The sequence below is a fragment of the Neoarius graeffei genome, chromosome 24 (assembly GCF_027579695.1).
Source record: "Neoarius graeffei isolate fNeoGra1 chromosome 24, fNeoGra1.pri, whole genome shotgun sequence".
Classification (NCBI taxonomy): domain Eukaryota; kingdom Metazoa; phylum Chordata; class Actinopteri; order Siluriformes; family Ariidae; genus Neoarius; species Neoarius graeffei.
In genome coordinates, this window is record NC_083592.1 from 9782162 (window position 1) to 9799003 (window position 16842).

At 46.1% G+C, this 16842-nt stretch overlaps 1 protein-coding gene across 2 annotated transcripts in view; it reads right to left on the minus strand.

The window, feature by feature from the left end:
- Positions 1-15821, minus strand: part of LOC132872930 (vesicle-associated membrane protein 1-like) — a 55861-nt gene extending 40040 nt beyond the window's left edge. For both annotated transcript variants that reach the window (XM_060908067.1, XM_060908068.1), the window contains exon 1: positions 15295-15821. In XM_060908067.1, the coding sequence (XP_060764050.1) occupies positions 15295-15297 (3 nt within the window). In that variant the 5' untranslated portion in view covers positions 15298-15821. The remainder of the gene's footprint in view (positions 1-15294) is intronic.
- Positions 15822-16842: the final 1021 nt, after the last annotated feature.

A 16842-nucleotide genomic window follows, 5' to 3' on the forward strand; every position in this document is an offset into this window, starting at 1 on the left:
GTTGAATCAGGTACTACAGGAGGTTATACGGTTTATTGTTCAGTGCGAAAATATTTGTGTTGAAAACATGTTAGTTAATAATATTCTTATGCTAAACAAATGTAACAATTATTGACTATTGAATAAAAGTAAGAGAAAACATTCTAAAAGTTGATGTTTCTTTGCATATTTTGTAGCATTGTCTGTGGGTTTGCAAAGGGGGTCCCCGGCCAGAAGCTAATGCTGTTTGGGGCGCCTTGGCATGGAAAAGTTTGGGAACCCCTGAATAGAGGATATTACATGGTTGTGCAAAGATATGAAGTTTATCTTCGAGTGGTGAACATATTCAGGAGTGAATGAAATGAACGAGTGAAAATATTTTCAACACAATAAGATAAACTTCATATCTTTGTGCCACCGTGTAAAGTTCTTTATATTGTATGGACACATCTACAAAAAAATACGCAAGTTAATCAAAATAATTTTAATTTTGAACCGGTTTGCCATTTTGACAGCGTGCATCTAGTCAGCGGGAAAACACTGGGAGTGATATCATCGGAGTGAAATATCAGGAATTATTATCCATCCAGGACACTTTTTCCATGGAATAAAAACATGGATTCTATTCCCTTCTAGTGGGTTTATTGATGGCATGCAATATTGTTATCATATCGCTTCTGCTACATGTATTACGCCACTCTCCCCAATAAGCATGCAATATTGTTACAATATTGCACGTTGTCAAGACAACACGACATCACATCAGCACTCATGTGAAGATCCAATGACAAAATGTTTCTGCTGCGCGTGCGCACAATCATTTCTTTGCCCGCTGGGAAAGAGAGAAGACGAGGCTAATCCAGTGCTACTGCTAGGATTAGCTATGCTATAATTAAGTGCTAAATAAATAAACTAAAAACTGAAACTGAAGATGTGCTGAACACTCGAAAGTCTACCAAAACTTAATTATATATTCTTCACGCATATTTACAAGAGAAAAACATACCAAACCTGGACATCGAAAACCTGGAAAAGAGACGCGTCAGAGATGTAAAACTTTTGCGCTAGCGAGTGACTGTGATAGTTTGTAAATGAACATGGCTGTGACGTTTGCTTTGTTAAAAGCAGATTTTGAGAGAGTTTTGGCTGCCAGGTCGCTCCGTTGTGTGTCGCTGTCGATGTTGATTTTAAAAGTAACTAAGTAAATTACACAGGGAAAATAATAATAATAATAATAATAATAATAATAATAATAATAATATTTGCTAACACTATACTGGCTGGAAGGTAACTGAACTGCTGCACTAACAGCACCGAGTCACAGGTAAGCTAATTCATTCGAGAGTCCTGATATGAAGAGAGTGTGTATGTATAATAATAATAATAATGACTTTTTTTTCTGTTTCCGTTTCCGGTTGAGAGTACGTTGTGCGCATTCTGGCTGCTGCTTGTCACTAGAGCGTTTTATTTTATTTTCTCTCCTTTTTTTATTTTTCTTTTTTCTTTTTTTGTGTGTTTGTGTAGTTTGATGTTTGTTTGAGTGTTTTGTCTGCCAGTTGTGGTGTAGCTCCGGACCCAGTTTTGGGCGTCGGTTCCCTCCAGGCCTTGGTTCGCTGTGGGTGATGCCTGTGCTCCCAGCTATGGACTGCAGTGAGCTTGTTGCTCATTTTAACATCGTGGTTGTCCAGCGCTCTGTGCTTTAGTGCTTGGCATGATGTTCCGAGTGATGTTGCTCAGTGGTGTCGTGGCGGCTGTGCAGGCGGTTTGGGACGTACCAGTGCTCTGCTCGCTTTGTGGATCCATGGCGTGGTGTTCTGAGTGATGTTGCCTGGCGGTGGCACGGTGGCTGTGCTGGCGGTGTGGGACTTGTTTTCGTATGCCTTTTGGTGGGACTGTAGCTGCTACACCACTGGAATGACATCCTGACCTTTATTTGGTGGACTTTTTCTGCCTATAATTGTAAAGCGACCTTGGGCTTTGAGAATGGCGGTATATAAATTGAAATTATTATTATTATTATTGGCTGGCTTCTTTTTTTTTGTGGTCTATCAGATATATTCCATTCAGTTACTCATCTTCGACTCGTTCAGTAACATGCTAGCTGAATGTAATATATCTGATATACCACTCATCGCCAGCCAATATTATTTAAATATATCACTCAGATCTGTGTTCTCTTTTGTATGAAAAATGTGAGATTTTCAACACGACAAGATAAACGTCATACGTATCTTCAAGCCAACATGTGATTTCTTTTTATTATATCAACACATTCACAAACAAAAAGTCCCCAAATTTATCAAAAAAATTTATTGATTTCCTCACGAGTGACATATAGAGGTTTATGTCACAGTTTTGGTTCTCCATGTCCTGGATGGAGCTCGGATGAAAACTACGAGTAATGTATTTCCCAGTAAAACACTCGTGTCCATATAAGAAATATACAGTGTGTCAAATAGACTAACCGTATACTAATATATAGTATATGAAATATCGGATCTTTAACAGTGTCCAGTATTTAAAGGACATATACAGTACAGTATGTGTAAAATGTCTGGGTTTTTTTTCAATGTCTTGTCCACTATTCATTTCGTAATGAAAGACTGAACCTGAGCCCAGGTAGAGAAACCATCCCCATCTACCTCCCCGGGGAAATTTGTGAACTTCTGATGTCGTAACACATCAGGACTGGCTGATAAAATCAATCAATCAATCAATCAATCAATCAATCAATCAATCAATCAATCAATCAATCAATCAATCAATCACAGGTTTCATTGAGAGAAAGTGAAAAGCGCCTCCTTCAGGCAGAAAAAATGTTTTGCTAGCTATTCATTTATCATCAAGGCCAAAAAATAATTACTTTATAAAATATTAACTACTCACTATGAGGACACTGAGGTTCAGTTTTGTTTCATTTTTTATTTAACCCCCCATGTGAAATTTTACTTTCAGATCAATATGCAAACAATAACTTCCTGATAATGTGGGGGCGGAATGATGTCTGTGATGTTGAATAACCTGCATTTCAAGATCCAAGCTGCAGTGGTGATTCGTGCTGAAGATGAATTTTGGGTTTATATTTAATTACGTATTTCGTATTACTATACAATATCTGACCAAATATCTGACGTAGCTCTGAGATAGATATGCAAAAACATATTATATAAATGTGAGTGTTTCTGAGAGTTTGTAAAATGCAATCCTCGGTTTGTTTTATTGACTTAAAGTACTCATGAGAATGCAAACTAGTTCAGTTCGCTGACTGTAGTAATGTTAACTATTTGTTTATTTTCACATTTTTACCTCTGTTAGCGTGGTATAGTGGTTAGCGCTGTCGCCTTACAGCAAGAAGGTCCGGGTTCGAGCCCCATGGCCGGCGAGGGCCTTTCTGTGTGAAGTTTGCATGTTCTCCCCATGTCCGCGTGGGGGTGCTCCGGTTTCCCCCACAATCCAAAGACATCAGAATCAGAAACACTTTTATTGCCAGGTGTGCGAACACACACGAGGAATTTGACTCCGGTACCACTTAGCTTTCATAGTACAGTACAACACAGATAAAAGCGTACACACAAAACAAACAAACAAAACACAGGAATGGTGCAATAGTAGGGAATAATAGGAAATACAGAGAGAAGGTCTAACTGCAGTGATCTTCAGGGGAAGATTGTTGCTCCAGCAATGACCTTGAGGCAGTGCTGGCTGGGAGAGCCAAAGATAAGATTGGAATTTGTTTAGGCTTGAAACGGGTAGATGTGGCAGACTACCCCTTTCGTCCATTCTGGCCACTAAAATGATCCATATCTCTCTGCAAAGCCATCAACTTCTCCAATATCGAATCCACTGAGCGGCTCAAGTTTTTAAATAGCCACAGTCTGAGTGCCAACAGCTCTGCCCACCGCTTCAATCATGTCGTGCAGCTTTATGGGGCTTTGAACAGCTGTCACCGTTTTCTGATTTCCTCGATACACTAGGGCAATGCCTAGTCCAATCAGCAAAAGTCCTGTGATCATGGTTCCGAATAAGTAAATATCCTCAATGTCCTCCACAGAAAGAACCGCCAGGCACACGACACGACACTTCTCCCAAGCGTCCATCTTATATCCAGCTGTGAACGTTCCGGCAGGACAGGCCGGTTCCCCCGAACCCAGGCTTCTCGTCGAGAAGATTGTGTCAATTGCGTGAAGAGACCAGTTTCTCAAATTCATGAATTCTGATTTGAAGAACAATGTAGAAAGGGTCTCTCAGACAAGACGAGTCAGCAGAGCAGAAGCAGGAAAGCTCAGGGGAGGAGAGGCAGAGCAATACGAGATGAGAGGAAAAAAACACCTCTGCATTATGCTCCTATCAGGAGCACTATGTGGAAACATTTAAAAAACCTCAGCGCAGCAGCTTTCCGTGAAAGCACGAAGAAGAATTAACACAACAATTACACAAAACATAGAAAGTACGAGAGAGCGAAGTCCCGAGGCAGCCGTCCGCAGCGCCATCTTGGATGGAAAAAAAAAACATGCAGGTTAGGTTAACTGGTGACTCTAAATTGACCATGAGTGTGAATGGTTGTCTGTGTCTATGTGTCAGCCCTGTGATGACCTGGCGACTTGTCCAGGGTGTACCCCGCCTTTCGCCTGTAGTCAGCTGGGATAGGCTCCAGCTTGCCTGCGACCCTGTAGAACAGGATAAAGCGGCTAGAGATAATGAGATGAGATGAGACCTCAGTCAGCAGGGTTGGAGGAGGTTATGTTTTCGCCTTTGTTTGTTTGCCTGTTCCCAACATAACTCAAAAAGTAGTGAATGGATTTTGCTGAAATTTGGAAGAAAAGTGAGCCATGCACCAAGGAACAGCTGATTTTCAATTTTGATCCAAATCCAGATATGTATGCAGACCCAGGATTTTTTTGTCTGTTCCCAGCATAACAAAAAGTAGTGAACAGGTTTGGGTGAAATTTGGTGGGAATCTTTAGTATTATCTTAGGTTCAAGTGACTTCATTCGGATGTTGATAATTCTGTATGTGCCTTGGTGGAGGTATGTGCTCGACTCAGTACCCTTTGAGTTAATTGATTTTTTTTACATATAATTTTTTTCACATGCTTCATTTATTTGATCTTGATTCATTTGTCATTGGATTCATCTTTTTACTTCACGTGATTTTTGACAAGATTCAAATATGAACAGGTTCACGGGTGTGCTTGTGCTTCCTCTTCATTGAGAAATTGTCTGTGGTTTGTAAAACTGAATTTATATTGCTTGAATTCCCCAACATTGTGTCTGTGGCCAAAATGAACATGATGAGCATGGATGCATCATGTGCAGAAAGTGTCAGGAGGTATATGACTGGTTACCAAATGGCCAATGTCAAGACCCGTTCTAGATGGAATTGGAATTTATTAAACCAGTGCTCATTTTCTGAACAAGCTCGCTCAATCAATTTTGCAGGAGGAGTTACTTGAGAAAAAACAGGGTGGCACTGTGGTGCAGTGGTTATCACTGTCACCTCACAGCAAGAAGGTTCTGGGTTCGAGCCAAACGGCCAACGAGGGCCTTTCTGTGTGGAGTTTGCATGTTCTCCCCGTGTCTGCATGGGTTTCCTCCGGGTGCTCCGGTTTCCCCCACAGTCCAAAGACATGCAGTTAGGCTAACTGGTGGCTCTAAATTGACCGTAGGTGTGGATGTGAGTGTGAATGGTTGTTTGTCTCTGTGCGTTAGCCCTGCGATGACCTGGCGACTAGTCCAGGGTGTACCCCGCCTCTTGCCCATAGTCAGCTGGGATAGGCTCCAGCTTGCCTGTGGCCGTGTACAGGATAAGTGGCTACAGATAATGGATGAATGGATGGATGGATAAACCAGTGCCCGTTTTCTGAACATGCTCGCTTAATCAATGACTTTATTTTGAAGGAGGAGTTACTTGAGAAAAAACAGGGTGGCACTGTGGTGCAGTGGTTATCACTGTCACCTCACATGCCCCTTTTCCACCAAAGCAGTTCCAGGGCTGGTTCGGGGCCAGTGCTTAGTTTGGAACAGGGTTTTCTGTTTCCACTGACAAAGAACTGGCTCTGGGGCCAGAAAAAACAGTTCCAGGCTAGCACCAACTCTCTGCTGGGCCAGAGGAAAGAACCGCTTACGTCAGCGGGGGGGTGGAGTTGTTAAGACCAACAACAATAACAAGACCGTGAAAGATCGCCATTTTTAAGCAATGAGAAGCAGCAGCTGTACAAACGTGAAGTAATCCATTATTATTATTGTTGTTGTAGCTGCTGCTGCTTCCACATTGTTTTTGCTTCGATATTCGCGCCAAGGTTTATGCCAATGTAGCGGTGCCCTGCACTTTAAGCTGATGTCATCAGAGTGCGCAGTTACATTGACGTCATTACGTGATTTAATTCTAGCTCTTTAAAAGTGCGACGCTATGGCAGCCAAGCAAGCGAGTTGTCTGCTTCATTGGCTGTTGTTTGTGGTTTGAGCTGCTTGTCTTTTGGCCGCGTTTGATGTGGCTACATCTACAGCGCAGATGCAAAATATTGCAGGCTCTGTTGTCTGCAGTCATCCGTTGTCTGCTTAAGATCTCTGCCCGTGTCTTCCGTTGCCTGCTTAGATCTCTACCTGTGGCGCTCCGTGTAACGCATTTCGAGCCATCTGCGTCGTGTCCGTGGTGACTGGCTTATTTGTTCCTGCGACAGGTTATTGGCTTCTGTGCGCCCGGTCGGAAGGTGCAGCTAACCTCCCTCCATCATTACCTGGACCTGGCTGTGCAAGTTGCTTCACCAGCTGCTGTTTTGTCGCTATTCATTCTCTGTTTATTATGGCATTTTAACAATTTGAGTCTATTGAAGACCCTGCTAATTGTGCGCCTTGGTGGTCCTAATTGAAAGGGGCTACGCACAACGGCAGCGTGCAAGTGTACGTTGTTGGTTTGGTTTTTATTTTTGTATTTTCTATTTCCTTTCTCCTTTTGGCAGGATCAGGGACGGCCAGTAGGGGGCCCCGAGCATTTGGTGGTGGGTATTTGGTGTCCTTCACTTTTTATTTGCAGTGTAGTGTCACTTGGGTGGTCAGTGTAGCATTCGTGTGTGTGTGGTCCTTTAGACCCACTTCCTTGCTGGAGTCTCCCCCTGGTAAGCCCTTCCTGCTAGTTTGTTTTTTTTTACATTTATTTTGCTTATTGTGTTTTTGTATGATTTAGGTTGGCTGGTACAACCTGCTATTCACCCCACAACTGGTGCGTGTCTGTGATTCCGTGTATGTGTGTGATTGCGTGTATGTGTGTGAATGTGTAATTGTTGGCATGTGTGTGAATGTGCGACTGCTTGTAGGTGTGTGAATGCGGGAATGTGTGCATGGGTGTGAATGCGTATGCCAATTTTTAAATTTCACTTTCTGAACATTGTTACTAAATTTACATTGTTAATAAATAAACATTTGTATGATTGGAAATAGAACTCCTTGTCTCTGATTCATCTTTGCACGAACCTGGTTGCCTTTTGTTGATGTGAAAAGACATGGTGATTGATAACTTGGTGTCTGAGCACCAGTAATTGCTCAGGTGGAGATTAGATCTCCCGTGGGTGGCGTAGTCGACATAAATTAAACTCTCCTTACTGCCGCTTACTACATTTTGGCTTATGGTCGGCAGGATTAGCATAAAAGAACAGAGACTGGTGTTCTATTTTTGTAAACTCTGTTTTTCATTTTAGTAACATAGTTTTGCTGTATGGGTGTTGTATTTATCTTGTATGAGTGTTGAGTGAGTGGCATCAGTTCTTTTTTTCTACCTAGAGACAAAGCAGCAGCTGGCTTTGGAAGTCTACAGCCATCTGGAGGTCCTTCCAGCCTCATCCTGTGAGTTGCTTAAATTCTAAAATCCGTTTCCACGCCTTTTGTGTTAGTATGTCTGAGGAGATGCAAGAACTTAGGGACCTAGTAGCCCAGCTAAGAACTGAGAACGAACGTTTGAAAACTATGCACTCAGGGCAAGGTTCGAGTGCAGATGCCCCTGGCCCTAGTGTGCCAGCCGTACCAACTGAACGGTTAGTCTTTATCCCTCGGGAAAAGAAGTGCCCCACTTTTAGGGGAAGTGTAGGTATAGGCATTGAAGAGTGGAAAGAGGAAGCGGTTGCCTGTATGCGGGCTCGGCACCTGTCTACAATCGAAAAGGCCTATTTTCTTTTTGATCATCTCGAGGGTGAGGCTCGGGAAGAGATTCGGTATAGGCCAAGGGAGGAGAGGGAGAATCCAGAGAAGATATTAGAAATCTTGCAGGAGTTATATGGTTGCCCCCAATTGTATGTCGCCTTGCAGGAGGCGTTCTTTTCCAGAAAACAGCAGGAGGAGGAGTCCTTGCTTGAGTTTTCGATCACGTTAATGACCCTAATGGATAAGGTCAAACGGCATGCGCCAGAGGGGATCATTAATGCAGATGTTCTGCTGCGTGACCAATTCGTGGAGCATGTAAGAGAGGGTGCCTTGCGCCGTGCCCTGAAAAGCTTCATTCATACCAAACCATTGGCTACTCTTATTGAGCTTCGTAACGAAGCCATTCGTTGGGAGCGTGAGGGTTCTGTCGAACCTATACGGCTGCGTAGTTTCTCCTTACCATCTAGCACCGATAGAATCTTTGGGGTCTCTGGTACATTCTGTGCAGTGACCAGTGGCCCTCAGGGCGGGCCCCTACCAAGGTCTGACCTGGAGAAATTAAAATCTGACATGGAGAAGCTAATGGGAATGGTACAGCAGCAGCAGATGCAGTTGCAAAATCTTTCCCGTAGTGTGGCCACACAGGAGGAGCCGCGGAGGCGTGGTCGGTCCCCCCGGCAGGGGCCCATTATCTGCAGGCGTTGCCAGCAGCCTGGTCATTATGCAGGGGATTGCGATGGGGAGAGAGTAGTGCGGCCTCCACCGGTTCCTTCTAATGGAGGCTTGATGCCTCTTGAGAGTAGACCCTCCTGCTTGAACCGGCCATTGGAAAACTAATGCCCGCCGGACTGAAGGGCCACAGTCCGGAGGGGGCACTCCTTGGCTCGGTTATCTCGTCTGGTTCTCTTACTGTTGCTGATGGCTTATTGTCCAACTGTCCGCATTTGCTTGTTTCGATGGGCGGGGTTAGTGTTCCCTGCCTTATTGACACAGGGTCTATGGTGTCTACGATAACCGAGAGTTTCTTCTTGGCACATTTTGAGCCTTTGGGCCAGGAATGTTTGCAATCGTGCCACTGGCTACAGCTTTGTGCTGCTAATGGCCTCGAAATTCCATACTTGGGCTATTTAGAGCTGGATGTAGAATTGTGCGGTAAATGCATGCATAACTGTGGTGTCTTGGTTGTTCGGGACCCCCAGGGTGCTTGCCAGCTTATGTTCCGGGGGTTCTGGGAATGAACGTGATGAGTAAGTGCTATCAGGAATTTTTTGGGCAACATGGCCCCACCCTGTTTGACCTTCCATCTGTCTCCACAGCGCCACAGCCAGTGGTAAGGGCACTGCAACATTGTTATCAGGCTGAACTTCAGCCTGCTGGCAAAACCAGCAGCCCAGTCAAGGTTGGTGGTCGAAGGCCATGGCGAGTTCCAGGGGGAACTATAAAAATGGTCGCCGCGACCTGTTCCGAGCAGTATGTAGGGTGTGGCATGCTGTTTGAGCCAACTGATCGGGGGCTGCCCGGGGGATTGTTGGTTTCCCCAGCCCTTGTACAGGTGGCTCAAGGCTCAGTGCATATTCCAGTTGTAAATGTCGGTTTTACTGACATTTTACTTTACCCGCGTACTATGCTCGGACAGCTGAGCAGGGTTTCAATGGTTAGCTTGCCGCGGGGTGTGGTAGAGGTTCGATCTGTTGCTGCCACTGCTGGCTGTCAACCCTCGGTTCCGTCGCCAGTGGAGGAGCAAATTAAGGTTATTGATTTGTCGCCCCTGTTTGACGTGGAGCAAACACAGGTCCGTGCACTGCTATTGAAGTATTCATCTGTCTTTTCTGCCCATGAAGGAGATTTGGGTTGTACTACCCTTATTTCCCATGACATCCCATTATTGGATCAGGCCCCAGTTCGCCAGCGCTATAGGCGCATCGCCCGTTCTGATTATGAAGCAGTTAAATCTCACATACACCAGCTTCTCCAGGCCAAGGTCATTAGGGAGAGCAGCAGTCCCTTTGCATCACCTCTGGTCCTGGTCAAGAAGAAGGATGGGAGCTTAAGGCTCTGTGTAGACTATCGTCTGCTGAACGCCAGGACACGGAAGGATGCCTTCCCTCTTCCTCGAATCGAGGAGACGCTGGACATGTTGGTAGGTGCCCGCTGGTTCTCCACTATGGACTTAGCCAGCGGGTACAACCAAGTCCCTGTGTCAGAGGGTGATCAGGCTAAAACGGCATTCTGTACACCGTTCGGATTGTTCGAGTGGAACAGAATGCCGTTTGGTCTTTGCAATGCACCTAGCACCTTCCAGCGCCTGATGCAACGCATGTTCGGTGACCAACAGTGTCATTCTGTCCTGCTGTATCTTGACGATATTGTAATTTTCTCATCCACCGTAGCACAACATCTGCAGCGACTGGAGATGGTCTTGACCCGGTTACAGATGGAAGGTCTCAAGGCCAAGTTAGGGAAGTGTGCCTTCTTCAAACCGGAGGTACGATATTTGGGCCATGTTATTTCTCAGCACGGCGTCTCTACTGATCCTGAGAAGGTGGACGCAGTCTCAAAATGGCGTCGGCCTACCAACGTGTCGGAGCTCTGCTCTTTCCTTGGCTTTGCGAGCTATTACCGGCGGTTTGTGGAAGGCTTTGCAAGAGTGGCAGCCCCTTTACACCGACTGGTGGCTGAATTGAGTGGAGGTGGGTCCAGACGGGTGTCAGGATGGATGATCCAGGAAGCCTGGTCTGAGGAATGCGAGGCCAGTTTTGAGGGACTTAAAGAAAAGCTTGTCTCCTCACCAGTACAGGCTTATGCAGACTTCAGCCGGCCGTTCATCCTTGAAGTGGATGTGAGCCATTGTGGCTTAGGGGCAGTGCTGTCGCAGGAGGCGGACGGTAAGGTCCGGCCTGTAGCGTACGCTAGTAGAGCCCTGCGACCAACCGAATGCAATATGACCAATTATAGCTCCATGAAGCTCGAATTTCTTGCCCTGAAGTGGGCGATTACCGAGAAATTCAGGGAGTATTTAATTGGTCAGAAGTGCATAGTCTATACAGACAACAACCCCTTGAGCCACCTCTCCTCTGCAAAGTTAGGGGCAGTAGAACATCGCTGGGCTGCTCACTTGGCGTCTTTTGACTTCAAATTAAAGTATCGATCTGGGAGGTCAAATCGCAATGCTGACGCCCTTTCGCGGCAATACCAACCTGAAGGGGAGGGGGTATGTGATTTGGCTTCAGGGACGGCGGTCCCTAAACTGCTGCAACAGGTAGCAGCCCAGGGAGAGGGCATTCGAGCCACTCAACTGGTAGTCTCTGTGCTACCGTCTCATGCTCCGGCGGATTTGCGCTCTTTACAGGAGAATGACCCCATTATTCGGTCGGCCCTCGTCTTTTGGAGGGACCAGTGCCGTCCGACTCGTGAAGAGAGACAGGCCCTGTCACCCTTGGTGCTTATTTTATTGCGCCAATGGGACCGACTAGTTGACAATGAGGGAGTGCTTTATCGACGCGTCCTTCACCCCAACGGTGGGGAAGAGTGCCGTCAGCTGATTCTGCCATCTGCTTTACGCTCTGAGGTTTTGCAGCAACTCCACCAGCAGCATGGTCACCAAGGAGTCAATCGCACCCTGGAGTTGGTCCGTCAGAGGTGATACTGGCCGCGAATGTTTGCGGAGGTTCACCAGTGGTGTGAGGAGTGCCCTCGATGTCAGGTAGCTAAGGAGACAGCCCCCCCTGCCTCCACATTCATGGGTCACCTGTTGGCATCACGCCCTAATGAGACTGTGGCGGTGGACTTTACCGTTTTGGAGCCCACCATCGGTGGGGTCGAGAACGTCTTAGTCATAATTGACGTCTTCAGCAAATATTCTGTTGCAGTCCCCACACGGGATCAGCGGGCCTCGACTGTGGCCCAGGTTTTGGTAACGGAGTGGTTTTATCGATATGGCATCCCTAGCCGGCTTCATTCTGATCAGGGGCGCTGCTTCGAGAGTAACTTGATCCAGCAACTCTGCACCATGTATGGTGTTCAGAAGTCGCGAACAACTCCGTATCACCCAGCTGGGAATGGCCAATGTGAGCGGTTTAACCGTACACTCCATAACCTGCTTCGTACATTGCCGGCCTCTTGCAAACGGGACTGGGCCACTTGTTTGCCCCATGTACTTTTCTGCTACAACACCACTCCACACCAGGCTACGGGAGAATCCCCTCATTTCCTGATGTTTGGGCAGGAACCGCAGCTGCCAGTGGACTTCCTTCTCGGCCGAGTTCGAGTGCCGGCCCATGGTCAGGTGTGCGATTGGGTACAGGAACACCAGGCCCGGCTCCAAGTAGCGTTCGATGGGGCTAGGGAACGCCTTGCAGCTGCGGCAGAATATCGCAAAGATAGGCATGACCCCCAGGTGCGGAGCCCTGCTTTAGAAGTGGGACGGTTGGTGTATGTGCGCGACCTTGGGGTACGGGGCCGTAATAAAATCCAGGACCAGTGGAATTCTCTGGTACACACAGCGGTGCGGGCTCCTTTGGAAGGTGGCGCCGTATATACAATTGCCCCAGTTAGTGATCCGACTAAGCTGAAAAACGTGCATCGCAGCATGCTGAAAGGATTGTTGGGACCTCACCCCTCAGACAATCCTCTAGGGTTAACGCGACGAGAACCAACCGCCGCTGACCAAAGAGAGCTATCTAGTGAGGAGGATGTCCTCCTTGAGGAACAGATCAGGAGTACTGGCCCCTACATGTCGGTCAGGACTGACACCCTTCAAGAACATGCTCAAAGTGAAATTGAGGGGTCAGGTAGGAGTACTCAGGACCCTCCTTCCACTAGCTTGGCTGTCCCGCCATTGGTACCCAGCCTTAGCAGTGGTGAGCAGCCTCCACGTCGCAGTACTCGAGTCACAGCGGGTCAGCATTCTAACCCCCACCGACTACCGTGTGGGTTGAAGGCCAGTACCTCTTGATGGGCCTCCAATTGCCTCTGACTCATTTTTTTTTTTGCTGTATCGTCGGGTCGACGATACAAGAAGCGGGGGGTAGATTGTAGCGGTGCCCTGCACTTTAAGCTGACATCATCAGAGTGCGCAGTTACATTGACGTCATTACGTGATTTAATTCTAGCTCTTTAAAAGTGCGACGCTATGGCAGCCAAGCAAGCGAGTTGTCTGCTTCATTAGCTGTTGTTTGTGGTTTGAGCTGCTTGTCTTTTGGCCGCGTTTGATGTGGCTACATCTACAGCGCAGATGCAAAATATTGCAGGCTCTGTTGTCTGCAGTCATCCGTTGTCTGCTTAAGATCTCTGCCCGTGTCTTCCGTTGCCTGCTTAGAGCTCTACCTGTGGTGCTCTGTGTAACGCATTTCGAGCCATCTGCGTCGTGTCCGTGGTGACTGGCTTATTTGTTCCTGCGACAGGTTATTGGCTTCTGTGCGCCCGGTCGGAAGGTGCAGCTAACCTCCCTCCATCATTACCTGGACCTGGCTGTGCAAGTTGCTTCACCAGCTGCTGTTTTGTCGCTATTCATTCTCTGTTTATTATGGCATTTTAACAATTTGAGTCTATTGAAGACCCTGCTAATTGTGCGCCTTGGTGGTCCTAATTGAAAGGGGCTACGCACAACAGCAGTGTGCAAGTGTACGTTGTTGGTTTGGTTTTTATTTTTGTATTTTCTATTTCCTTTCTCCTTTTGGCAGGATCAGGGACGGCCAGTAGGGGGCCCCGAGCATTTGGTGGTGGGTATTTGGTGTCCTTCACTTTTTATTTGCAGTGTAGTGTCACTTGGGTGGTCAGTGTAGCATTCGTGTGTGTGTGGTCCTTTAGACCCACTTCCTTGCTGGAGTCTCCCCCTGGTAAGCCCTTCCTGCTAGTTTTTTTTTTTTTTCACATTTATTTTGCTTATTGTGTTTTTGTATGATTTAGGTTGGCTGGTACAACCTGCTATTCACCCCACAACTGGTGCGTGTCTGTGATTCCGTGTATGTGTGTGATTGCGTGTATGTGTGTGAATGTGTAATTGTTGGCATGTGTGTGAATGTGCGACTGCTTGTAGGTGTGTGAATGCGGGAATGTGTGCATGGGTGTGAATGCGTATGCCAATTTTTAAATTCCACTTTCTGAACATTGTTACTAAATTTACATTGTTAATAAATAAACATTTGTATGATTGGAAATAGAACTCCTTGTCTCTGATTCATCTTTGCACGAACCTGGTTGCCTTTTGTTGATGTGAAAAGACATGGTGATTGATAACTTGGTGTCTGAGCACCAGTAATTGCTCAGGTGGAGATTAGATCTCCCGTGGGTGGCGTAGTCGACATAAATTAAACTCTCCTTACCGCCACTTACTACACCAACGTAGCGACGCAACTGACGTATACAGCGACGTAATGACGTATACAGAGACGTAATGACGTGGCTTCCCTTAGCACCACGAGCTATGGAAAAGCAAACTGGTTCTCAGCTGGCTCGCAAGTTGAACGAGTTATGAACCAGCACCAGCACTGGCCCCGAACCAGCCATGGAACTGATTTGGTGGAAAAGGGGTAACAGAAAGAAAGTTCTGGATTTGAGTCTCACAGCCGATGGGGGCCTTTCTGTGTAGAATTTGCATGTTCTCCCCGTGTCTGCGTGGGTTTCCTCCCATGGTTCATAGACATGCAGATTAGGTAAAATACCCAGCAACTGGAGTTGTACAAGCCAGTGCATACTTGGTGCCGGGCCCAAGCCTGGATAGATTGGGGAAGGTTGGGTCAGCAAGGGCATCCGGTGTAAACACTTATGCCAAATCAAGTATGCAGAACAGATCTGCTGTGGTGACCCCTAATGGGTGCAGCCAAAAGAAGAAGTTACTTGAGAAAAAAAACAACACTACATTTTTTAAAGGCAGTTGTACTCAGTCAAGACCAACTAGAATATTTGGCGAGACCAATGGTCAAGACGAGACAAGTCAGAGTGCAAATACTGTACCAAGGAGTCCAAGACAAATCCAAGACAACAAACAAAATGTCTCAAGTCCGGACTTGAGTACCCCACCCCTGCTTATCAGTTGTACAGAGAACAGTGGATCAGGTATTGACAGTGAGATACAGACCTGCACAGACCTGTGTATATTCAGTTTACTATGCACAATTATGAAGTGTAGAAGTAGAGAAAGTGATCCTAAAGTAAAAAGGATATTATAAAATTATTACTTTACCATGTTGGTTCTTGTCTTGACACGTTCTTCTAAAAGATGATCCTGGTTTCTGTCCCTTGTTTCCCTTCAGCTCTTCTCTCAGATCTCTCTCCCAGTCTTCTGAACTCACAGCTTTCTTTGTTCTTTAAAAGAACCGTTTTTTTTAATCCTCTGGTTCTCCACCTACACACGTCACAGGTTGCCAGATTGAAGGTCGCAAATTGGAATCAAATGATCATCAGATTGCCAAGGTCACTTGAGTGATTTATTAGTTTGGCTACCACATAAACTTCACCTAAAATAGCAGCGAAAAATGATCCACTAATTTGCAGATGCTGACACAAGGAGAATTTCTACCATTCTCAGTCCTGCAAAAAATGTTCGATGTCCCATGATACATTGCGTTTACTGTAAACCAATGCACTGCTCTAAAACACTTTTCACAAACATGATGAGGCTGTCCTGGTTTTATTCACAGAAACAACAGCAAGTCCAATCGGCAATGTGCTGAAAAGTGTGTCAGGTTCTCCAAGCTGCAGAGACAACTTACCAACTGGTTTCCTCTTTAAAACTATGCATTTTGTTATTCATTGCACATAATTTTCTCTCATGGTTACCGCCCAGATGATACATTTCTTGCTTGGTGGCATATTTGGAAATCAGGAAGCTATTATCTTAACTGTCTCCGAATGCAGGTTGGAATGTGGAAGAACTCAAGGATGAAGGTGATGAGCTGGTGGAGTGTGACTCTTCCAAGCCACTCTCATGAACTACTGTAGAGTAGCTTTTGTACCATGAAGTGGTTGTTATAAACCTCAAACAGCACTCCATTTAACCCTGAGGAAGACCATGCTGTGGTCACAACCGAAGTAATCTTGCTCCACCGAGGAGATGTAGTATCGCTGGGGATGTTAGGTTTTCTTCGAGGCTGTATATGGGGGAAGCTATGGCCTAATGGTTAGAGAAGCAGCTTTGGGACCAAAAAGTTGCTGGTTTGATTCCAAGAATGGCCGAAGTGCCCTCGAGAAAGGAACATAACCTCTGGATAAGAGCATCTGCTAAATGCCTGTAATGTACCATAACGTAACATGCTTGGTGGAGTGTTCTTGCCTGAGTCCACTACATGGCTCCTTGAGCTCCTCCCTTGCAATCTCCAGCTTGCTACTTTTCTTCTCCTCCAGCAGTAGGAGTAGGGCGGGAGTAGCTCTGAATGGCTGTGTGAGTATCGCGAGAACTCAGAGGTGAGATTGAACATGGCGGCTTGCAGTTGTTGACAAATGGGAGATACAGCACTAAAGATCCTACCAAAATAAACCCTTTTTTTCGGACTAAATCAAACTAATACTCAGCGACTTTTTCTCATACATAATCCAACTTGTATTCCGATTACACTCTGGATGAATTAACGGAATTGGAGGCTTTTATCGAAGACCATTGTCTGCATCTTCAGACAACTATGAACCCAGACCAGATTCACTCAACTCCGAATGCAACTCAGCCCGACTCCAAAAGAAGGAAAAGAGACTCTGCAACAGACACAACCGATTTAACAACCCAGGAAGTTGAGGT